The sequence below is a fragment of the Lepidochelys olivacea genome (assembly GCF_965140295.1).
Source record: "Lepidochelys olivacea isolate rLepOli2 genome assembly, chromosome: 10".
In the NCBI taxonomy this organism is placed as follows: domain Eukaryota; kingdom Metazoa; phylum Chordata; order Testudines; family Cheloniidae; genus Lepidochelys; species Lepidochelys olivacea.
The window spans coordinates 69,154,452-69,178,119 of record NC_140420.1 but is presented as its reverse complement, the minus strand read 5'-3'; the positions used below and the strand labels follow the sequence as shown (position 1 = coordinate 69,178,119).

The following is a 23,668-nucleotide window of genomic DNA, read 5'->3' as shown; positions in this document are numbered from 1 at the left end:
AGTCTATTAACCTTTATTTTCCTCTAGAATGAACATTTTAGTTGAAGGTGAATAAGACAGTCGGGGATGCAACGGACATTTGGATAAATGCCTATGGAAAATAAGTTCTAGTTCTCTTATACCTGAAATTCTGCACATTTACAACAGGTGAACTCAGACTCCAGAGATCTACAAACAATTTAATTGGCCCTGACCCCTCCCTCAGAAGAAATCTTGCCCCAGAATAAAATTGAGGCAACAGATTGAAACAGTGTGACCGGATGATGGCACATGAATGTATCTCCCTTCCCTTGCTGTTTGTGATCAGCAGCACTTATGGCTTTGCACAGTGGGCTCCCCTTTAGCCTAGGCTCTGTGTGGTATCTGTGGCTGGTATATTTGCCTCCTCACTTCCAGCTGTCCCTCTCCTCTGGAGTGAGAGTTTTTAAATGGGTAGTGTGGGATTTGATGAGGGAATGAATCAGCTCAGTGGCCACAAATCTGTGCTTTAATATATTTATCCATCACCTGGCAGAATCTCTGGTCTTTCATGCTGCATTTAACAGCATAAGAAATACTGATAACTTTGATTCAGAAAAAAATTGGAATCTGAAATGGACTTTTTACTCCAGTCTAAAGACTACTGCAATCAATGGAAGCTGGAGCAGACCATTTAAGAGCAAGGGACCTGATCCAAAGCCCATTGGATCAGGCCCAAGACTTGTTGGAATACCCCCTGAAGGTACTTTTATAGCATTACAGTGACTGTTGTGGGACAGATGACCTCTCCATGGGTGTCTCAGCCTCAGAGCAGTGGTATCCTACCTCCTGTGATTTTCATGCATTCTTGTTCTCAGTCCTCCCCATCAGAGTTCTTTAAACAAATACTTGTTCCCAGCTGCCCTCCGGCTACACATCCCAGAGAAAAGGGTGAGGCTGATTTAATTAGACTGATTTTGCAAGATTGACAAATGAAGAGCTTTCTGTAAGCTCCAAAACTTTTCTCTCACCAACAGAAATTGGTCCAGTAAAAGATATAACCTCACCACCTTGTCTCTCTAAATTATCCTTAGGCATCCAAATCTGGTCCTAGGCATTTCCAGCTACTTTGCCCACAACCTTTGCTTAGGGTACACCTCACTCCTTAAGCGTGTAGTCTGGGGCACTGGGATTTCCCAGCCTGTGTGCCTGGCAACAGCTTTCCCTTTACTGCTCACCTCCTCTACCAATTTCCCTGCAGAAAGTTTAGCTCCCTGCCGAGGATCTGGGGCCCCAGATAGCTCATGCCCCCAGTAAGGGGAAGACTGTACTTTGCAAAGGACAGAGGCAGTCCAAGTCCCCCGTTCCCTCTGTTGATCTCCAGACCTGTGTGAACCTCACAGAAGGTAGCAGAGGCTGCAGCTGCAACCCGTAGGGGACAGTCTGAGGTTAACAGGGACTGTGCACCCCTCTCCCACTCCCCGGGATTTCAGGGATTTCCTTCCAGCCGCCTGACAGGTCCAGCCACGTGCGCGGCGAATGCCCGGCGCGCGCCCCCTCGAGGCCCCGGCGGGCCAGGCGGGGATGGATGCTCGCCGGCGGGAGCTCGGCTCGGCTCCTTGCATCTGGGCGCCAGCAGCTGGGGAGCCGCACGGCGGGTCCAGGAGGAGACGGCGTCACCGGGGTGGGCGGAGCCAGCGGCTCCGCGGCTGTAAACAGAGGGGGCAGCGCCGGAGGCCGGGAGATGGGCTATAAATAGGGAGGCTGGGGAGTGGAGAAGCAGCCCGGCGCTCAGGAGCAGCTTTCACCTTAGCGCCCGCGGGCTCTCCCTGGTCCGGTGCCGAGCCCCGCGCCTCCGAGGGGGGACTGCCCGCGCCTTAGAGCGGCGAAGGGAGCCCTGCCGAGCCGCTGTGGCTATAGCACCCGGGGATAGGTAAGCGGCTCGGAGCCCGTTGTTCCTCTGGCGGCTCTGCCCCGCGGCGGCCGGGCCGGAGCCGGGTTCGGGCCGGCGCCGGGTTTTGCCGGGGGACGTCGCTGTGTCTGCGCCGGAGCCCACGTGCCTGCGGGGCGGGGAAGCGTTTACCCAGCGCCGCTTTACTCCGCAGGTGGCTGCAGAGGCGCGCGCGCCGCCTTGGGGGGCGGAGAGCGGGGCCCGGTGGGAATAAAAGGCTTTGAATGACGTGTCTCGGCGTGTGTGTGTCTCTCTCCGGGGCTCGGAGCGTCCATCGCCACGTGCGGGGCCATCCCGGCCGGCGTCCCCTTCGCCTGGGGGATGCTCGGTCCTGGGCAGCAGCAGCTGCTGCTGCTGCTCCGGGCTCGGGCCGGCAAAGCCCCGCCGCGAGCCGGGCAGGGCTCCAGGACCGGCCGCTGTGGCGGATGGAGCCGCTGCTCTCCCGGGGCGCACGAGTCCGAGAGCGACCAAGGAGCCTCCGGGGGCGTCTCGCCAGTGCTGCGGCATCCTGCTGCCGAGGGCTCTGCTCCCGGCCCGCCTCCTCGCCTGGGCCCGGCCCCCTCGGGAACCGGAGCCCCCTGCGAGCTCCAGCGCAACAGGTGCGTATCCTCGGGGCTGGGAGCTGGGCTGCGGGCAGAGCGCGGCGGGCTGCACTGAACCGGCGTGTGCGCCTGTGTGTTGCAGGCCGGTGTCCCGAGCGCGCCCCGCACCTGGCTCCCTGGCGTCCCGGGCACAACAGCAGCCGCTCCGTGGTCATCGGCAGCGGGGCGGCCCTGAGGCTGGAGAGCTCCGCGACTCTCCACTCGCTGCGCATTCAGGACGGAGGTAAGGAGGCGCCTTCCCCCCGAGCCTGGCCGGCCGCTCAGAGCCCTGTCTGGGGGGAGAGCTGCAGCCGGGCATGGCCAGAGCCTGGGAAGGGAGCAGGCACCCCCAGGGAATCGCAGGGGCCTGACCCGCTGGGATGATCCCCTCCAGGAAGGGGGTGGGTCACTGGACGCTAAACCTGGGCGCCCCCCGGCTCGGAGCCTAACCCGAGGTCTCCCGTAGTCTGTATGTGCGGGGTGGGGATCAGAGCAATGTCCTGGCATGTCGGGGAGATCTGTAATGGTCCTGTCCGCTTGCAGCCTCCATGATCCTGTGTGCCACGCCGGGCCTGCCGGTGGCCAAAGGGGGCTTGCGCCCTACTAGCCAGGCTGCCCTGTGGCCAGGAAGGCGGGGCACGAGTCTCTGGCGTTACGTGCGAGTCTCCCCACTTCCCTTTCAGGGGTGCTGGTGTTTGCAGATCGGCAGCAGCCCATCGCCTTAAGGGCCCGCTACATCCTCATTCAGGATGGCGGGGCGTTGCACATTGGCTCCCAGCAGTGCCCCTACGGCTCCCGGGCCACCATCTCGCTGTACGGGAAGGCCAAGGAGGGGCCGGAGGTGGAGAGCTACGGAGAGAAATTCCTCGGGGTGGACAGAGGGGGGACCCTGGAGTTACACGGCAGAAAACCTCGCTCCTGGACGCTGCTGGACAAAACCTTGTACGCGGGCGGGCTCCGTTATGGATCCTACCAGTCCGAGAAGCGCTGGAGCAGCCGAGGCCTCAACATCCGGATCATTGATGCGGACACCGCCCAGGTGGTGGCCGCTGGTCGCTTTGACACGCACCTGCTGGCCGATGAGAGCAGGCGGCTGCGGGAGTTTCTGGCCACCCAAGCTCCGGGCAAGGTGGTGGCAGCCGCAGTAGGAGACTCGGCAGCGAAGAGTTTGACTCTGGAGACCCGACTCCTCCTCAAGGAGCTTCTTCATAGCAAACACATCCTGCATCTGGGGTACAGGTGAGACGGGGGGGGGGGGGTATTCGCGTGGGGATTTGCTCCAGTCCCGTGCAGAAATCCTGCACGAGCCCAAAACCTTCACTCCTCGCCCTCTGGGCAGAGAATATTTAATCTGCTGTAGCCTAGTCCACGTGCCCACATGGGATCACAACACAAGCTAAGCGCAAACTAGCCCCAGGTTTGCTGATTCTGCGGGCAGTCTGCACTAGTGTGTGACAGCCAAAGAGAGGGGGGACACCGGGCTAGAACTAACTTTTCTAGTGCCCGGATCAGGCTTTTCCAGTCCGGACAGACGCCGTGTTCATGTCCTTGTGGAGAGTGTATGTGTTCCAGGGCTGAGCTTTTATTATTGGACATGTGGCAGGAAGGCGTTGGAAACCTGTAGCACCACCATGGACAGCTCCTGGGCCTCTTTCCTAACAGCTGACAGCTGTCAGCTCCAGAGTGTAATAGTAACTCCCTATCATCTAAAGGGGTTTTCTAATTCAACATTACTTTTAAAAAGCATGATCATCAAACTATATATAAACTCATACCCATGTGCTTAGTGTACTAATAAGATCAAAGCAAGCAAACTTCTGTAAATAGAAACATTCATATTTTTCAAGCCACTGGTGTATAAAATTAAACCATCATTAAGGGAGCTGTATAAGAGACTATTATAGAATCCAGGCTTGCTTTATTTTAAGAATACTTTCTGTAACAGGGACTCTGCATACAAAGGATCTTTCAAGGTTGTAGGGTACAGGGTATATTTCTGTCAATATGATCAGACGCTTCTTGATCTTACTCAGGCAGCCCTGGGCTCTGGTTGGGATCCTTGGAGGTGGTCAGTTTTCAACAACAGAAGATACAAAACCGTATCCAGGGAATGGAACAACTGAGCTAGCAACAGCAGGAAGAGATTTTCAAACTTATGAAGGAATCCATTTTAGAGTCACTGCTTTCAGTGGATGGGAAAAAGGTGTAGTGTATTCTTTTTTTTCTTTTGCCATTAAAATCTGAACTAATTTAGACTAATATTATAGAACTTGGTCAGATGCATGGGGATCATAGACCAACATTGTCATGAAATAACAATTGGGGACAGTCTTTATGTCCCATAAAAGGATATAGACCTTGAATTCATTAAAATTGGTTGAATAGGTACTCTTTGCAATTATCCAAAATGCACTGGTACACAACATAAAGAACTTCTGACTGTCTTAGTTTTTTTTTTTCTCTTCTCCCTAGGGATTCCTCATAATGGATTTAGAGTGAAAGTGTCCAGAGGCATAATTCTTAACTTAGTGGATGAGGTTACAAGTTGGTTACCTGGTGATAGGATAGTCATTGCTAGCACTGACTATTCCATGCATCAAGCTGAAGAATTTAATCTCCTTCCTTGCCCTGAATGTAAAAGTAATCAAGTGAAGATTGATGGTATGAAATATGTTCTTAAGCTATTTCTGTGCAAAAATTTTCACTTTTTAACTCCTCTTTAGCTGAAGTTTGCAAAATTGGGGCCCAGTCCTGCAAATACTTTAGGCATATAAGTTTAAACAAAAGAGTGTTGCCCACTGAAGGCAATGAGACTACTCAACTGTGTTTGCTGGCTGGTTGCTCATTGATTTCAACAGAAGTGCTCAGCACTTGCAGAATCAGACCCTTCACAGTTGTGAAACACACAGGAAATTCATTATAAGTAAAATGACTGAATGAATCTTGTTAGAAACTTGTGTATGTGTTTAGAACTGTGTGGTGAATGAGGGTCATAAACTTAGTTACATTTAAATATTTTTTTTTCACAGGCAGCCCACTTTATCTTCATATTGGGGAAGTTGTAGATGGCATAGACATGAGGGCAGAAGTTGGTCTCCTGACTAGAAATATACTTATTCAAGGAGAAATGGAGGACTCTTGTTATGGACAAAATCAATGCCAGTTTTTCTCCTATGACACATTTGGAGGACAGATTAAAGTAAGTGGCTTGCGCGCGCTCTCTCTCTCTCTCTCTCTCAACTTCAGATATCTATTTACTATCCAACTTTATACATGAGTAATGTAAAATGACAGTTACATATTTTCCCCAGGTACAGCAAGTATGTATTTGTGTGTAATGAGAGAGAATACTACAAAGGTTATTGAGCTATTTGCAAAACTTGATCCACAATGAAATTACACCCTCTTGCTCACCTCTAATATAAAGGTTGAATATACACTTCTATCCTCCCCTGGGTTAGTTTGTTTTTTGTAAGTCATAGGGGTCATTATGAAGTTACACTACCCAAAAAGGAGACTTTACTCCCTCCAGAGGCACAATTTGCTTTATTCACTGCTTTCCCCCAGGGCATCAACCCTGCTTCACAGGCCCATGTGGTGGTGAGGTGGGTCATGACCCCACCTTCATATCCCTCTTCATTTTCAGTGTCCTAATCTCTATAGGATAGCAGGAGCAAGCATTCCCTGTGTTTCCCAGAACACAAGGCCTACTATTGTGAGCGACCCCTGGGCAGCTGTTCAAGGGAACAAGGATCATGCTAGAGCTTTACCTCTGTGCAGCCACGCAGGTCCCACTCACAGTCTGGGCCACTGTGGTTTTTGGAGAGGTTTTTCTCTTCCCCCTCCCCTAAAAATAACTGGCTGGACCCCCAGCTGATGTAAATCAGAGTAGCCTCAGTGAGGTCAGGTGGTGAAATTAATGGGGCTAAGCAGAAAATGAAATGCTACTGGGCTAGATCGAGATGTAGCTACCAGGAAATATAGACTTTCGGTGGCACCATAAAGATGTTAAATATGACTCTTTGCTAGCTGGCAGTAGTATTTTTTTTTCTCTATAGCTATTGCATAAGTGTGTATATTGCCAGGAATAAATGCGATAAATGGTTCATTACTGTTCCTTTTGGACACCACTACCCATTCGGTATTTGGGAAGTTGAGTCATATGTAGAAAGATGCAACCTTTGGGCCTAATCCTATACTGAAGTCAATGGAGCAGATTAGCACTTTGCAGGATCAAGCACTTTGTTACTTGTTTGAAAATTTGTTTCTTTTTTGCTGTCACACTCTTGTACTGCAAATTTTTTTTCCTTAGGTCTATGTTTGTCTCAATAGATACAAAGGAATTTTACCTCCGTTCACATGGCAGGAGTGGAATTAAAAAACATGGGGCAGCAAATACTAGGCAGCTATCCTGTTCATTTTCACTTGACTGGAGACGTAGATGAGAGAGGAGGATATGAATCGCCTACTTACCTTGATAATCTGGCTATACACCACTGTTTCTCTAGGTGTGTTGCCATACATGGAACACATGGCCTTCTGGTAAGAGATACATTTTACTGACAAACTACTACCTTTATTTTGCTGAATGTTAAAAAATGTGTAATATGTCCTGCGACGCTTGAACACCATACAATTAAGTATTTTGAAGCATGACTCTTTTTTCTAGTGCATCTGTTGGGTGGATACCTTGAAATAATTCAAGTTTAGAATTGACATTGTAGTGGCCCTACGAGTCGAAAGAAATGTCAAGTTCTGTATATTATGTTTATAATTAAGCATGATGAGATTGTTCTGAGCAATCTGTGATAGCGTGGAACTTTCACCAGGTAACTGTTGTCTTCATCAAACACATGGTGAAGTTACCAACCTTGGAATTTGCAACAGAGATACAATCAAGAGCTATAGTTAAAGCCAGGAACAATGTTAGACTAATCCAAAGATATTCATAAAGTCAAGGGGAAAGACATGTGAGCAATAAGGGCCCAAATGCCCGCTGCAAAGCCAGCAAAGCTTGGTAATTTTGGCTTTGGGTCAAACTCTCTGGCAGAGGTCATTGTGGAAAGGGGCTCACCAGAAAATGTGTGCCCAACAAAGAAAGTGCCAAGATTTGTTCAGGAAACCTCTCCACTGCATCTCCATGTTCTCCGTATCCCACCCATGAAATGGTATGGTGTGCTGAAGTGAGGCCCCACTGGCAGGGAAGTACTTATGGGTCATGTTACCTGTGTTTAGTCATAATCCTCCCCCACCCTGATCTATCCATGACCCATATGCACTCTTCATGAAACGTTATTCTTGCCCCTGTACATAAAGCTGCTGCCAGCTAGAACACAGGTATATATTCATACTGCTTTTGTAGTATGTGCCCGTTTGGTACTGTACTTGTAAGTGTGGAAGGGGCTGAAGGCACTCTCTGTGGGCCTGAGGATCTGTTTGCATTGTCCAGATCTCCTTCAAAAAGGGCTGATTGTCACTTCCTGATATCTTAAGTGTTTGTGTTGGCAGAACCTCCAAAACTTGATGGAATAAGTAGTGTCTTCCTTTTCCTTCCTCACAAAATGATCACTTATTTATATTAGACCTTTTGAATCAGGTGAACAATCAGAGAATAAATTAATGTTGACCTAACTGGAACAACTTGTGCTCTTGAGACTTGTCAAAAGTGTAGTCAGACAGCTCCCTACTGACTATGAGATTCCACATATGTCAACTAAATTAGAAACTCAAATGCAAAATCTAGTCCTGCAGGGGATAGCATATGGGTTTGCAAAGGCAATGAGTCCACAAATCAATGAGTAGATAAATGTACTAGCTGAATCTGTGAATGAAATCATTTTGTTGCAGTGCAGTAATTAAAAATAAATCTGTAGCCAGTCCTCTCAGACCAATCTGAGATTTCAGCAGGGAACATATATCTCAGTGTATGAACAACTGAGTAATATGTTTATATAATATGCATGTTAATTTGGCCTTATGTTGTGATGCTTTAGAGTTCAGAGCAGAGAAACTTTGATACAGGGTTTTTCCCCAGTTTTATGCTACTGTGAATGAACAAACTGGATCACTTAACAAAATATGAGGTGGGATGCAGCATTTTGTGGCACAACTGTGTACTTGTCAATGAGATGAAAGGCACTTCAGATATCTGCCTTTGTGTGTGCCATGTCACAAGTCAGCAGCCTTGCCGCACAGTTTTGGTTACTTATCACAGCTGAAAAGCAGGTTGTGACATGCCTGCTGCTTCACTGACATGCACGACACATGCCACCGAACCCTGTAGTCATTACTGTATAAAGTTGCAGTACATGAAGGTCACTTATATTGTATTGCTGAGCTATATATAATTCAGTGTTTGGAGGCATCCTAATTATCTGATATTGGAAACACTACTGGAGCACAAGGCTGCTGAGTGGACAGAGTTTCATTCCTAAGCATACAACAGTCTGCTACCCCTAATATCACAGTGTGATAGGTAGTACTTCTTTTCCAAACCTTTGGCTTCTCTCTGTAATATATGTTAATGGCTACACCAGGGTAATCAGTCCTGCAATCATAATTTTGGCCTATTTTCTTTTGACCCTGATTTTTTTTTCAGTGCAAATATAAATGATCTTTAAACAGTGCTATTCCCAGTTAGGTGGGTGGTCAGTGTCCTTTCAGATATGAAAGTTACTAGGGAGCTCCTGTCTGTCTGTCTCTCTCTTTTTTTTTTTTTTTTTAAAGCCAGCACCTGGATTAAAAATAAAATAAGACCCAGGGCCAGCTTTTGGCTCCTCATTCACCATGTTTCTAAAATCCAGGTTTGCAACCCTTAGCCAGATCCATGAGAATCCAAGGATGTAATTGAAATTCTGTCTTTCTGGCATGGAGAGATTTAGTGTTGATCATTATTTTCTTCCAAAGAGGAGTATTTGGTCTTATGTGTTTATTCCTTAGCCCACTGCTGATTGAAAGCATCCTCAGCACTGCTCCTGCCCATCACACTAAAGGACATATTTAGATAGAGCATTACCATTCTTAGGAGGTTGGCAAAGACATGTGACGCTGTTAGCTCAGAAATGGGTTTAGCTGTCTCTATTAGCAAGGCTGAACTGACCAGCACACTCCTCAGTGCCACTGCTTCTAGATTGGTCAGGCTTGTGGCAATTGACCCTCTCAGTCTGAGCATGTGTTCCTGAATTCTAAGTGGGAATATTTTCAGTGGACTGCAGTTTTTGGAAGCCAGTAGATGAGTGGGGTTTTTTGTTGTTTGTTTGCCTGTATATTAAGTGCTCTCTAGACATCTCATTGAAACAGATACAAAAGCTGCTGATTCCAATTTAGAGAGTTATCAGGGGAAAATGAATGCCAGTGGGAATTGGCAATACGATACCCATACAGATTGTTATACGTGTGTAACATACAATTATCATATTACTTTCCAGATTCATATACTGTAAGTATACTTGTATACAGTAGATGAATACTGAATACAAGTATACTTACAATGATAATCATCCTTTTTTCCCAGATTCACATACTGTATCTGGTTTAACTAGCCCTCTGTACCTAAAGGAAACCAAGTAGGTTCATATTATTTAGTCTTGCAGTCTTTACATGGACATTACTCAAATTGATGTCAGTGGGAATTTTTGCTTGTATAAGGAGCAAGCGAATGTGCTGACACCATTTAAAGTATAGCGTTAGCTTAAGTTTTATTGAAACCTGTCAAATAAGATTTGGCAAAAAAGACTCCGTATTTTAACTGGTCTGATTTAGTATTTTCAGTTATGAAGACAAATTTTAGAAATCCTCACTAATGCTGTACATCAAAGCAGGCTTATTATGCTAAGTCCCTTCGGTCAAAGTATGTTTTAATGAAATATTTTTGTGCACGTGTCCACTTAATCTTAAGAAGGTGGAGAAGATGGATTGCAACTTCTGCAAATATTAAGAGAATTAATAACCAGAGAATATAGGCAAAACATCTTATTGAATTTAGTAGTGTAAATTATTCTGCAGTAAAACACTGAATCTCTTTTCCTCCCTCCAAATTGAGAAGTATCTCAAAGAAATCTAGAGTATCTATGAATAACACAGTCATGCTGATAAATACCACAATTCTGTATCAAATATTCTCACATATACTTCAGTACAGTTTCAAATCAAAATTGTATTATTTTCTATTAATTATGCATGTGATCCTACTCAAATTAAAGTTTAATGGGAGTTTTGCTGTTGACTGCAATGTGAGGAAGAGCAGGCCCTGAATGTAGTAAGGGCCAAATTAGCTCACCCTTACTGAGTATACCTTACTCTGGATTTAATTCCAGAACTACTCTCAGATGAAAGTACCGTTCAGTGTGAATGAGGGTGGCAAAATTGGTCCTTAAGGTTTTTGAAGTTTATCAATATTAAAAACCACATCTTTGTTCGTAGTTAACATGTAACCCACATTTTGTATAATTGATTCAGGTGAAAGATACTATTGGCTATGATACTTTGGGTCACTGTTTTTTCCTTGAAGATGGGCTGGAGCAACGCAATACATTTTACCACAATTTGGGTCTCCTTACCAAGCCTGGAACAATCTTGCCTTCAGACCGCAATGAAGCCATGTGCCTCGCAATGCGTAGCAATGTCTATGGGAATTATGTACCTATACCAAGCACCGACTGCATGTAAGCCCTAAATGAGTATAATAGGTCTTCACTTTTATATAGCATCTTGCATCTGGTCTTGAAAGTACTGAATTATGATACTGAGGTGAAACTAAGGTGTTTACAGAGTGGGTTTGTTTTCCCAAGTTTGACACATGCTGCTATTGGGATCGTGACAAATTTTAGCTTCTACTGTAACTTTCTATTTTTTAAATAAATATTGGCTACTAGGTAAAGTGTGTTGAGGGTGAAGGCTCATGGAGGTCTCTGCTAATAGAGACCTGAATCTCAGTCAATTAATATTTATTGAATTCCATTTCTGTCACAGTTTTCTAGTGTGAGAGAGAGAAAAACACAATATAGTATCTTGCTCGTCTCTGAATCCTTTTTAATTGGGATAATCAAGGCTCCATGAAATCTGTCTGATAAATCGGGCTCACTTCAGCCTGGCATAAGCAGACATAAATCCCATTTACTTCAAAGGGAGTTTTTTTGACTCCATGGATGACTTTGGATCATAGCGTCTAGAGTAAATTAGCCATTAGCACATGAGTACATTAGGGGATCAAATGTAAAGATTAGCATAAATTATAATTAGCCATGTTTAGTTGCACTTTGCTCAGAGGGGAAAAAATCATTATTATTGGTGGCTGGAGTACACCTCCAAACTGAAGAAACGGTCCATTGTAATATGGGTACTAATATGATCCCATTGACTCAGCTAGGGTTGCTCATGAGAGTGTAGTTTAGCCCAGGAACCCGGTACTTTTCCAGGATAGAATTTAAGGACCACATCTTGCTAATTTTTACTCACACAAGTAATCCCATTGACTTCATTGGGATTACTCCTGTGAGTATACTAAGGCTGCTTTTGTGATTAGCACAGTTATATTGCAGGTATCTGGGCCATTCCTGCAAACCATCAGATCCAATAGGATATTCATGTTGATTTAGGATTGTTCCCATGAGCATGAATACACTACAAATGTAATAGGATGGTTTAGAAATAAATGTATGTTAGAATTTTCTGATTAAAAATTATCAAATTAGATGCTATGAGTAAATAGGGGAAAAAATTAACAGAACTCTTACATGTGGTATATATTGTCCATCGCAAGTTATTTTCTTAAACAATAATTGCATAAATATAACTAGCTTTTGTCTGTGCCACCATAAATCCTCCTGCTTGATAGTGTCCTTAATCTGAGCAAAGGAATTCGTATCACTCTTTAATCCCATTAATAATCTGTTAGCAGCTTGCACAGGATACTTATTCTGGTATCCTTCTGATCATAAAGCTGTAGGGAGTTAGACCTTCCTCCCTCACTCCAAGTTCTATAGAGGAACAGAAGGTCATTTTTTAGACATTTTCCATAGCTATTTAATTCTGACCCTAGCAAATTCTTGAAAAAATGACCTCAGGTTTACTTAACTTGCTTTTAACAGAGCACAGATTTTTGTGAATAGTCTCATATAGCTTCCAGTATGTAGCTCCATAAATGAACATGTCTGACATCATTGCTTTTATTTTTCATGAAAAGTACCTGTGGAGTTTTAAAATCAAAGGGAGTGTGGTGGCTAAAATGTAATGCAATGCTATAAAAGCTTAGCCCTTCCTGTTTTGTTACTCCTTAGGATCATTTTCTTTTTTAAATTTTATTTTATTTTTCATTTTCAGGGCTGTCAGCACATTCTGGATTGCTAACCCAAACAACAATTTGATAGAGAATGCAGCAGCTGGTGCTCAGGTAATATCATTAAACAGCAAGGACCATATATCACCTTCAATCCACATGCATGCACCACTTACTGATGCCATTGGTGTGGAAGGCATCACATTTTTATGTATCAGAATCTGGGTGCCTATTGCTGCATAAGGCCAAAGGCAATTAGGTAGTTATTGGCCTGGTACAATAAGACTGCTTGTGAACTGGAACGTTCTGTTTGTGTCCAGAGATCATCCATGTGCACAGAATTGATATGTCATACCAGAGTTTCCACTTATGTAAAACAGGAAAAAAGTGTGTGTGTGGGGGGGGGGGGTGTTTTTTTTTTTTTTGGCAAATGTTGACTCTAGTGGTGACCACTGTATTTAATAATAATGTTTCATATAAAACTGGAACCCCAGCTATACATGCAAATCATGTGTATGATTAATGGCATGTTCCCTAAGCCAAAATTTCATCTACCCTTCTCCTTCATACCCCCAATCTATGTGCATGCAAAATCCACAGGTGTGTGCCCAGACGAGCACTTGTACATGCAAGTGGAGTAAGCTTGTGTAGACAGATGTGTTGGTTTTGTATGCACAAAGTGGTGCATGCTCATTTTGCAGGCTGTGTAAGAAGTTTCTTTGAAAATTTGTTGGTGCCACTGGCAAAGCTAAATACTATAGAGTCTGAGAATTTATTGAACTGCCCCATAGTCTCAACCTGTTTATTGTGTTTTAGGATGTTGGGATATGGTACATCTTCCACCGGGTTCCAACCGGACAGTCTGAGGGACAATACCCAGAGGCACAGGCGGAGTTCACTCCCTTGGGGATATTTTACAATAACCGAGTCCATTCTAATTTCAAGGCATGTAAAAGATTTTCATACATTTGCACAAATGTAATAAGATTTAGCACTTACTGTAGGTAGCTCTCAGATCGCATGGGCTAGAAACACTTTCATAGTGCTGTTTTAACATTGACTAAACAGTTGTCTCAACATTTCTGCAGTGTACATGGGTGATATTATTCCTATTGTACAGATGGACAAACTGAGACTGTGGGCAGTATGCTGCTCTGTGCCACACAGCATGGAGGAATGCATGCAGCAGTAGATGTTGTACAGACATAGGGCACATAGCAGTAGATGTAGTGTTACTCTCTACTGCAATAGTGGGTGGGTGGGTTTGGAGGGGTGTGGCCAGAGCCCTGCAAAATAGCTGGAGTAGGGCCAAATCCTGATCTGCCACTTTTTTTTTTCAAAATAATTGCGATAACTTTAATCTCACTTTAAGGTAATTCCATGAAAATATTTTCCCTAAATGTAGGCATAAAGACTGAATCTACAAATAAGAATCCTTTTTTCATTATTGCTCAGGATTCCAGATGGAGAGGAGGCAAAAATTACTGTATCAACTTGGGGACGTTTTTGTTTTATTAGGATATACTTTAGTAGATAAAGAGAACTTCATACAACTTTAACTTACTCTATCCACGTATGTGCTGGCTCATCTCTGCAATAACACTGCATTGCAATCTTTAAGTTCACTACACTGGGTCACGTTCTTCTTTGATTGTAGAGAAATTACAAGTCCAAGAGGAATTAAGGCCTTACCTCTCAGCAGGAGCACTGTTCCCTCTCTGCAACATTATTCTTTCAAATTGTCTCCCCGGGGCCAGCAGGAATGCTTTATTTCCTGGTGTGAGGCAGTTTAAATTCTTTGCTCTGGCTCAGAAGCCAACTTAAATGACTATGTAAAGGGCATAGCACTGTAGCATTCTGCCCTGACTTTGACGTATTACACGAAGGCCACTGTAATAATATGACAACATCCAAATGTCACCGAGGCCAATACTTGGGATGGAAAGCACAGGCATGCAGAGGGCTTACAGTCCCTTTAGCATGGGCAGCCACCATGTTTGTGTTCCATTTATAATACCCTTTGATCTTCTTTAGCTTGTGCTGTGTGGTCTCCTTGTTCAAATAATTGAACTCCTACGTATTTTTCAGGCTGGCTTGTTTATAGGAAAAGGAGTAAAGACGACAAAAGCTAGTGCTGAAAATCCTCGAGAGTATCTTACTGTAGATAATGCCAGGTGAGTAAATACTGAATGGATAAAAGTATTTTCAGAACCCTGCAGTATACTCAGCAGGTTGCTGGACCTTGTTATGGATGGAACATCCTAGGAATATAGACGCACAACCTGGGATATAAAGAGGCAAATATTTCAGAACTGTGTGCTGATCATTTGTAGGATTGCTTAACAATACTAAACGTGTACTTGGAGCTCTGAGATGTTGGCAGAGGAGTCCGTGAAAAGAATGGAATTAACTATTTTTCTCAATGACTGAGTTGAAATCTAGATGATAAAATCCATTTCACAACATAATTTGTACCCAAAATCATAGGCACTATCTCCGCCATCGGTTACATAATCTATTTGCAATAATCTTCACATGTGGGTGTCTCCTTTTGCCTATACATTTATGAGGGGGAAAAAAACTTCCAGGGATTCATGTCACAGAGAGGGAAAGTGAGTACTTAATGTCATTGGCTAACCACTAGAATCCTGTGGGCTTATGCGGAGCAATGCTGCAGAGATCATCTGCTGCAGAGACATCTGCTGTGTCCTGGCTAGTCCCACCTCACGCGTACATTGTGAGCTACACAGAGCACTGATAGTCTCCCATGGAGTTGAAGGATAGGGACCACAATGCAGGAGAAGTGACACTTCCCCTTTCTGTGGCTTCCTTCGGTCCCCTTATTCTGGAAGCAAAAGAGACAATACAGCCCAATGAGTTTGCAGAAGGATGAAACCGAATATGAAGATGGACTGGGGAAGAATAAGGGGCTTTGTTTTGTTTCTCCCAAACTCAGCAGTGTTCAGTAATCAGCAAGTGTGGCAAGAAATATTCTGAAAGTGATTGGAAAACGTATAGATTCATGCTTAGTGAAGCTTTCAGACATGGGAGTCCCACTTTAAGACTGAAATGATAGCTCATGTATATCACTTAATTATCTTCAGTTGGCATCTTGTTCTTGCAGGGTGGGAGTTTCAAAGTGCCAAAGTGATTTAGGCACATAAGTCCCATTGAAAGTCAATGGGGCTTGTGGGTAGAATTTCTAAAAGCAGCTAAGTGACAGGTGCTTTTGAAAATGTTACTGTGTGCTCTTAAGTCTAGTAGATCCTTCTGAAAATCCATCCTGAGAGAGAAGTCCTTGCTCCATTGAAATCAATGGGTGCTTTTCCATTGACTTCACTGGAGCCAGAATTTCACTCTTAATGTTTATTCTGTGTTAGCCTTGCAATAAGATGCAGTACCAAAATGAAGCTATTGTTTTGAATGTGATCCAGAATACATAAGTTCAGCTGAAAATAGAAACAAAATGACTTCTTTTAAACCCATCAGTTCAGTATGTGGAAACCATTAGCGGTGACTGACAGGACCTCCTGTGTTTAAGGTTATTTCCCATTGCTCTGGTATAATAACTAGATTCCTTGCTTCAGGTTCCGCCCACATCAGGATGCTGACCCTGTAAAACCACGAGTTCCTGCCTTAATTGATGGCCTCATCGCTTTTAAAAATAACGACCATGGGGCCTGGGCCAGAGGTGGTGACATTATTTTCCGCAACTGTGGGTAGGTGAATGTAATTACAGTTTATATCATTGTGCTCGTTACTGACATAATAAGTGGATCTGTAGGACAAATTAACATCAGACATTCCTAGTAATTTGCACATTCGTGTTTCTTCTTTTCTAGGTTTTCAGACAATGGAATTGGACTCACTCTAGCTAGGTAATTTCATTTCTCTCAATATGCTGTGTTTTTCAGGGTTCTCCACAATTTAAAACGTTAAAGAATGGAAGGTGAGGAGAGCTTCCCTGCTGATCACATTAAGATGCAAGAAAATCTCACATGTCCTTCCAAAACCACATCAGGTCTCTCCCATAATAGCCATTAATGAAAATGGCAATATGGCATTTCAATTTCTTTGCCTTATCATGTCTGGGAAATATGTCATAATGTCTGATTTCCTTTTGGGCTGTAGATTCTAAACCCTTAGACTAAACATTCTGGTGTATGCTAAGGAGATTTGTATTCATTCTAGTCAAGGCAAGACCAAAAATGTCCATACCTTTGGTATATTTTCATGCAGAAGTAGCAGGAAAAGGCCCTTGGTGTGGTTGTAGAGTGGTTCTTCTGACCACATTCCTACTACTTTCAGGTAATGGAAAGGTTTGTTCTGTTGTAAACCAGAAACCTCTCCAAGATTAAATGTGATTTAAGAGCCTAATCCAAAGCCAGTCGCAGACAATGGGAATCTTTCCATTGACTTCTGTGAGCTTTGGATCAGACCCTGGCTCTGGGGTTTTTTTTGTTTTTTTCTCTTGTCAAAGAATTTGTAACTTTCTAATTCTGAACTAGAGTTTGGCTCATGATTTGTAAAATGCTTTAGGATGGAGGAGGCTAGATAAAAATCAGACCTAACTGTAGTTGCCTGAACCACTGAATTAGCATTATTACGGGTGTTTAATACTAACTTGCTGATTTCTAAAGACTATTTTTTAATTCCTGCAGATGCATCTCTTCAGATTAAAAATGACTGTTTCAGAAGTGCAATTAAAAAGTTCTTTCAAATTATTACTTAATTATTCTTTTGAACTATGTCACATAGTTACCTTCCATTTTTCTTTGTCTGATTCTAGTGATGGAACTTTCCCAACAGATGAGGGTTCCAGCCTGGAAGTTGCACATTCCATCTTTGTCGGAGAAAGCAACAACATTGGCTCCCAGGGAGGACAAAACAGCTACTGGGGTAGAGGGGCAAATGGAGAATATAGAACACTACCCAGAAACAAGTAGGTTATTCATCTAGCATTTACCCTTGATATTAGCATAAGAAAAATGTGATAGAATAAAAGCCTTTGAAATGAATGTGGCTACTAAAGGGTAATGTAAATGCCTGTTTAAATTTATTATACAGGCCATAACCAATGAATATCCAAATAAAACCCATTCTCCAGACAAATGCAGTGAAAGCTTTAACAACTGGATGTCTTTGATGTAATTTTTCTGCCTAATTTATCAGTCACTGGAGAGTGGATTAGAAAGTTTGAAAGAAACCAAGAACTATTTTTTAGGGCTACAATCACAGCTAGTGTCCGGGCTGATTGGCTGTCTTGGTGGGACACTAACTCAATTGTAAATATTGTTCTGCACCCAGACATGCCAGTGTGGCATCAGAGGCAAAGCTGGATAATTTCCATTTGAAGTGAAGAGGTGGGGAGACAAGGCTGCCTGTACACCTTCGCATCCAACTCCAAAGAGACTTTAGCGCGCATATTTGATCTCCCTTAGGGTATGTCTACATTGCAATTAAACACCCGTGGCTGGCCTGTGTCAGGTAACTTGGGTTCATGGGGCTTAGACTATGGGGCTCTAAAAGTCTGGTGTAGATGTTTGGGCTCTGGGACCTCATGAGGAGGCCCAAGCCCAACCATCTATAGTGCAATTTTATAGCCCTGCAGCTTGAGCCGGAGTCAGCTGACGTGGGCCAGACGCAGGCATTTAATTGCAGTATAGACATACCCTTTCCTGAGTCAGCATCTGATTCTTCATTCCTGACACAGGCAAAGCTCCCACTGAAGTCCCCAAACAAAAGAAAAATAGTATCCAGTTCCTTGATTTTCCTTTTCTAGTGGGTGTATGTTTACTTCCTTTCTGTCCAAACAACATATGACCCAGTTTGACAAAGAAAAGTCACTCAGGATCTCTCTTCTCTTTCTGGGACTGTAAGTTAGCTCCCTTTACAGGCAAACAGCCCCCCCTTCAACAGTCAGTGCACCCCCCCCCATATTTCTACAATTTCTCACACCTTGAGCAAATAGAAACTCCAAAACAATTGTCATTCATGACAAACCTCTATTAAGGAATGTTTTAGAAAAGCAACAAGTAACAATAGATGGAGTATTTGCTGGTTGGTTATAACGTGCCTTGCATGCAATTAGCCCTTAGACCTGTATAGCCAGGAATCTCTTATTATTATGAAATTGAATCTCTGCAGAACACCCTGAATAATTAGAGCCACTATTATTATCAGGCAACTCTTTGGAATGCTCCATTGCATTTCAGAGTTCACCTTTTAATAACCTGTGTTTACTGGTAGGAACTGCGAAGCTGGAAAGAAGGACTATTGCTACCGGACACAATGTCTCATCTTTAAATAAAATACAATTCTAACCCTAAAGCGTATTTAGTCCCATCTGCTGAATAGCTACAGCACAGGCACTGGCATTGTAAAGGCCTGACCCAAAGCCCATTGGTTTCAGTAAGCTCTGGATCAAGGACTAGGGTTTCCCACATGGCCACCACATGTACCTCTGATTTCCCATTGCACTATATGCTAGGGTGCTATTTTTTTTTATGTTTTAATTTAGTGGGTTATCCCAGGCTGTAGGTGCTTTAGACACTTACAGTCAAATTCAAAGAGAGAGAATCTCACTCTTGCATCTCCCTGTATATAATACAACACTGCATGCAGCTGTGGAGTCCATAATCGATAAGAGGGTACACGTGTGCGTCCTGTTTCTGATGCTTGAGCAATCCAGCTTTACCTAAGTTTCTGAACAAATTAATTGCAAACATGTATCTACTGGCCCCCTTCGTTCTCTTTTATGAAGGTACTTTAGGCCATTCATTAATCAAACAGCACCTGGGTACAGAATTCAAACACAGAATTCAGTACTGTAAACAGGAAAAAAGGGGGATCAAGACTTACTTGAGACCCCAATGGCATCTTCTAGATTTTTGACATCCTGTGCAACATGACCATATTCCACAGGCCAACCCTGAAGATGTAATCTTACAACTATAAAATGTTATGGGCCATATTCTTGGGGATGACCATGTGATTCCTGAAGCAGCTTGTGGGGAGAGGAAAATCCAAGTTGTTCTAAGTCGAATCAGCTGGTGGCGGCCATTACAGTGGTGGGGGATCAGACTGATATAACAGTCCCCCAGCTATGCCTATGGCTGGGCTGGAGAAGTAGCAAAGGAGACACTACACTGACCCTACAGTCCCTGGGATTTCTCTGACCGAAGCTGTTGAAGGTGTTTTGCCCCTGCTGACTGGCTGTAAGGGGCAATAAGGTGGGGTGAGGCCAGATCCTGCACTGGACTGGGATTTTGTTTCTGTGATCACTCACTTAACCACTGCTCCTCTTCTGAGCCTTAGCTGGGGAGAGCTGGGTGCCTCTTACAAGGGGATGAGGCTGTTCAGCACCTCATGGCCTAGAGCAGCGTGATCTTGATTTAGGGAGCGTGAAGAGGGTGTAACTGCTAGATACAAATGTAGTGTCTTTCTGTGCTTTTGGAGGAAAGCACTGATCTAGCCCACATGTCTAAAATGGATTTCTGTTCATTTTGAAACTTCCATAGGACGTTCCCTATCCGTGGCTTCCAGATTTATGACGGGCCTGTTAGGTTGGTGAAATGCACTTTCAGAAAGTTTACTCCCACTGCGGACCGATACTCAAGCGCCATCGGCTTCTTCATGAAGAATTCCTGGCAGATAAGCCCTCAGAACAATGTGTCCCAGATCAAGATGGAGAGAAACGTAAGTGAGAAAAATAGGAGTGCGGGTTTTGTCTGAGCTTGTCTGACTTGCAAAAGTCTTTAACAGTGCTGAGAGGTTTACTCAAGAGACATCTTACTTCTGGGTGACCAGAGATGCAAAATCTACATTGGTCGTTAACATAGAGGCCCAGATCTCAGCTGACGTAAGTCATTCATAGCACTATTCACCTTAACGGAGCTATGCTGATTTACTCTAGTTGAGGATCTGGCCCAGTGTTTGGGAGCCACACAAATCAAACTTCAACAAGCATGAGTGCCAGAAAGTTGTAGTACAATTCTTAGATACATAGAGAGAACCTTGGGCCTGATCCTGGGGTCTTCACTGAAAGTTCTGTGGATCACAATGATGATTGAGCCAGAGTAAGGACTGATGAATAAGTTCCAATATTTTTGTGCTGACAGGAGTTGTAAAATGGTTTACCTGTTCTAGCCTTTCTCTTGGATTCATGTGGCAGTCACGTCTCTTCAAGTTTGGCTTTTGAGGTTTTTGGTTCATCTGAGCCCGTAAAACTCAGAACCGAACTCTCACACAAAATCACTACAAGTTGCCTGGGTTGGGCTGAAACCATGAAGAAAAATTACTGACTTCCAGGTGGCTTCCTTCCGGGGATCGTAACAAGGCCCAGGCCTGCCCATAACAAGGCCCAGGCCCTCTGTGTGATTCATGAACCTCTATAACCTTAGCTCAAGGTTTGGGTTTGTTTGTAGGGAAGTTTCCACGGCTCTAATATTGACAGACCTCATTTTCTTTGGCTTAGTAGGCAGGTTTTCTGCCTTTCCTCCATCACGCCTTATCCACACAACAGGAGCATATTTTATGTAAAGGTTGTGTTAGCACAGTCACTCCTGTGGTTGCTCTTGTGAAAATATAGTGCACTTCATCCTTGTGCATTTAAATAAATCAGACCTCTGTATTTACCCATGTATGTCACACCTGAAGCCAGAACGAGGGTAAGGGATAATTTAGTTGTACATTCTTTTCATCCCTCTGGAGAACTAGCCACAATGAGGATGCAACATTCAGCATGGAGTGAGGAGTGTGCTTAGAGGGAAACATAAAATGCACAGGTCTGATCTTGCAGTGGATCTGAGGAGAGTGGGAATGTAACCTGAGTAAGGGCTGTCAGATGGTTTTTTTGTTTTTTTTTTAACTCCAAATGCATGTGTTTGCAGGCACGTTAGTGAATCATTACCTGTGGAAAAATTTGAAAATGCAGATGTATAAAGTTGTAGCACCTTTTGAGGTCTCTGAGCCTGTTTAATGTCACTGCACCTTTTCAGGTCTGGGAGACAGTTTATTACAGGAACACCTTTAAGATCTGAGGTCTGCAAGGCAGAACCTCTCAGAGGAGTTATTAAATGCTGCTGCAATCTGAATTAAAGACAAACATGCTTAAATAACACATGCTAAGTGTATTATAAAACATTTGGTTACATTATCCAAGTAATTACTTCCTGTTTATCCATTCCCAACAAATGTCTCTTTACTATTCTAATATTTTGCCAACTCTTTGCTTTAAAAAAAATAAAATTAAATTGAAAAAGTTAACCACCTCTGCCATAGCAGTAAACAATAAAAACACCTTTCACTTCGATTCTGCTTTATCCAGATTGAATCCAGATCATCTGATCCTGAAGTAAAACTGTAAGGGCTTCTTGCATATTGCTATGTGGCCAATTGCTTTATTGGATAACATATAATTAACATAGCGCCCCTAAACTGTTTATTAATTTTCATATTTAGGCTTCTTTTTATTAATTTTGAAAAGTTCCCTAAAGGATGGCTTATTTTTACAGTCACTTCAGAAGATGCAAGTTGCATAGTGATATTAAAGCTATTAGTCATGCTGGGTGCATAATCATATTGACTGTTCAAGCTAATCAGCTCACTGATTAGATGACTAAATAATAAAACTAGTCAGGTCTTGCTTAATTACAATATAAAAACAATTGTTAAGTGGAACAGAAGAGCTAAACATTACACTCTACAAAAGTATTTTATTTACATTTCTGTTGACAAACACAAAGCTTGCATATGAGGGAAGGAAAATGTGTGCATTTACAGATAATAAAATGAATAACAAAGCCTTTTAATAGCACTTTGTAAGCAGTCCTCAAAACAGTCATTGGTCCTCTGCCTACACAAGATTCAGATGGTCATGTAGTGCCATGGGTTTGTGTTAGGGTGACCAGATGTCCCGATTTTAGGGTCTTTTTCCTATTACCCCACACCCCGTGTCCCGATTTTTCACACTTGCTGTCTGGTCATCCTAGTTTGTGTGGACATATCTATACTGCAGCTGGGACCAAGCCTCCCTGCCCAAGTAGACAGACTTGCTTTAGTGGGACTTGAACTAGTGGACTAAAAATATCCATGTGGATGTTTCAACCTGGACACTGAAGCCTGAGAGGCTGAGTTCCAGCCCAAGTTGGAACATCCATGCTGCTGTCTTTAGCACAGTAGCTTGGGTCCTGCTAGTGCAAGTGACTCCCCAGCTGGGACATTTGCTCCCAGCTGCAGTGTAGACATACCCTCCATGTCCCATAGCTAGAATCTAGACCGGTAGGAGGAAATATCATCTTTAGGTCATATGCAGAGTTTGTGCATAGTTTCCTAGGAAAGCTTTACATTGGACTATTCATAAATGAGGGAAAAATTTTTAATTAATAATAAAAATGTCAGCCCCAGACTTTGGGTCTGTCTGAGCTGTGCCAGCTCCTGGGGGAGACAGATGGTGGTATGTCACCATTTGAGCTCAAATGATCGTTCGGTAGCCCAGGACTGGTTCAGTCCCCTGAGCATGTTCTAATTTTGACTGTTAATGGCTCCTGTGGTGGTTTTTCCAGCTCCCAGGAATAGCTGAAGTTTAGAGATGGAGCTGGGCCCATTTACAGCAGGCTGTCAGCTCTTTACCATCTATGGATTTGCCCATGCTAGGCGAATCCCCAGCTCCCTGTTCAGGGCAGCTTTATGTCTCTTTGCATTGCTGGAAGTGCACAGATGAGTCATATTTGGAGGAGGGGCCTGGATCCAGCCTAATGACTCCCCATTATTGCGCACAATTGCTGAAAGGGAGTTTACGCTGGCAAAATTCATGTAGATAAGAGGGGAGCACTTCGTAATATAAGCAGTTGCCTTTATATTTAGACTATTCCGTCTTACCATGGTGTTTCCTGAGTGCCA

General features: G+C 43.6%; 2 protein-coding genes across 5 annotated transcripts in view; both read left to right on the top strand.

The window, feature by feature from the left end:
• Nucleotides 1-23,668, top strand: part of LOC311527216 (cell surface hyaluronidase CEMIP2-like) — a 74,441-nt gene that overhangs the window by 8,428 nt on the left and 42,345 nt on the right. For all 4 annotated transcript variants that reach the window (XR_014713285.1, XM_084640933.1, XM_084640934.1 and 1 more), the window contains 14 exons: nucleotides 2,594-2,734; nucleotides 3,174-3,729; nucleotides 4,524-4,693; nucleotides 4,963-5,151; nucleotides 5,520-5,689; nucleotides 6,823-7,032; nucleotides 10,948-11,153; nucleotides 12,811-12,880; nucleotides 13,583-13,711; nucleotides 14,855-14,940; nucleotides 16,354-16,485; nucleotides 16,609-16,644; nucleotides 17,556-17,708; nucleotides 20,287-20,464. Coding sequence is in view for 3 of the 4 variants with exons in the window: in XM_084640933.1 (XP_084497059.1) it covers nucleotides 2,594-2,734; nucleotides 3,174-3,729; nucleotides 4,524-4,693; nucleotides 4,963-5,151; nucleotides 5,520-5,689; nucleotides 6,823-7,032; nucleotides 10,948-11,153; nucleotides 12,811-12,880; nucleotides 13,583-13,711; nucleotides 14,855-14,940; nucleotides 16,354-16,485; nucleotides 16,609-16,644; nucleotides 17,556-17,708; nucleotides 20,287-20,464 (2,426 nt within the window). In the remaining variant the exon portion in view is untranslated. The remainder of the gene's footprint in view (nucleotides 1-2,593; nucleotides 2,735-3,173; nucleotides 3,730-4,523; nucleotides 4,694-4,962; nucleotides 5,152-5,519; nucleotides 5,690-6,822; nucleotides 7,033-10,947; nucleotides 11,154-12,810; nucleotides 12,881-13,582; nucleotides 13,712-14,854; nucleotides 14,941-16,353; nucleotides 16,486-16,608; nucleotides 16,645-17,555; nucleotides 17,709-20,286; nucleotides 20,465-23,668) is intronic.
• The window catches only part of CEMIP (cell migration inducing hyaluronidase 1), a 143,511-nt gene continuing 120,491 nt past the window's right edge, over nucleotides 649-23,668 (top strand). Inside the window, exon 1 of the mRNA XM_084640936.1 lies at nucleotides 649-1,891. The gene's annotated coding sequence lies outside the window, so the exon portion shown is untranslated. The remainder of the gene's footprint in view (nucleotides 1,892-23,668) is intronic.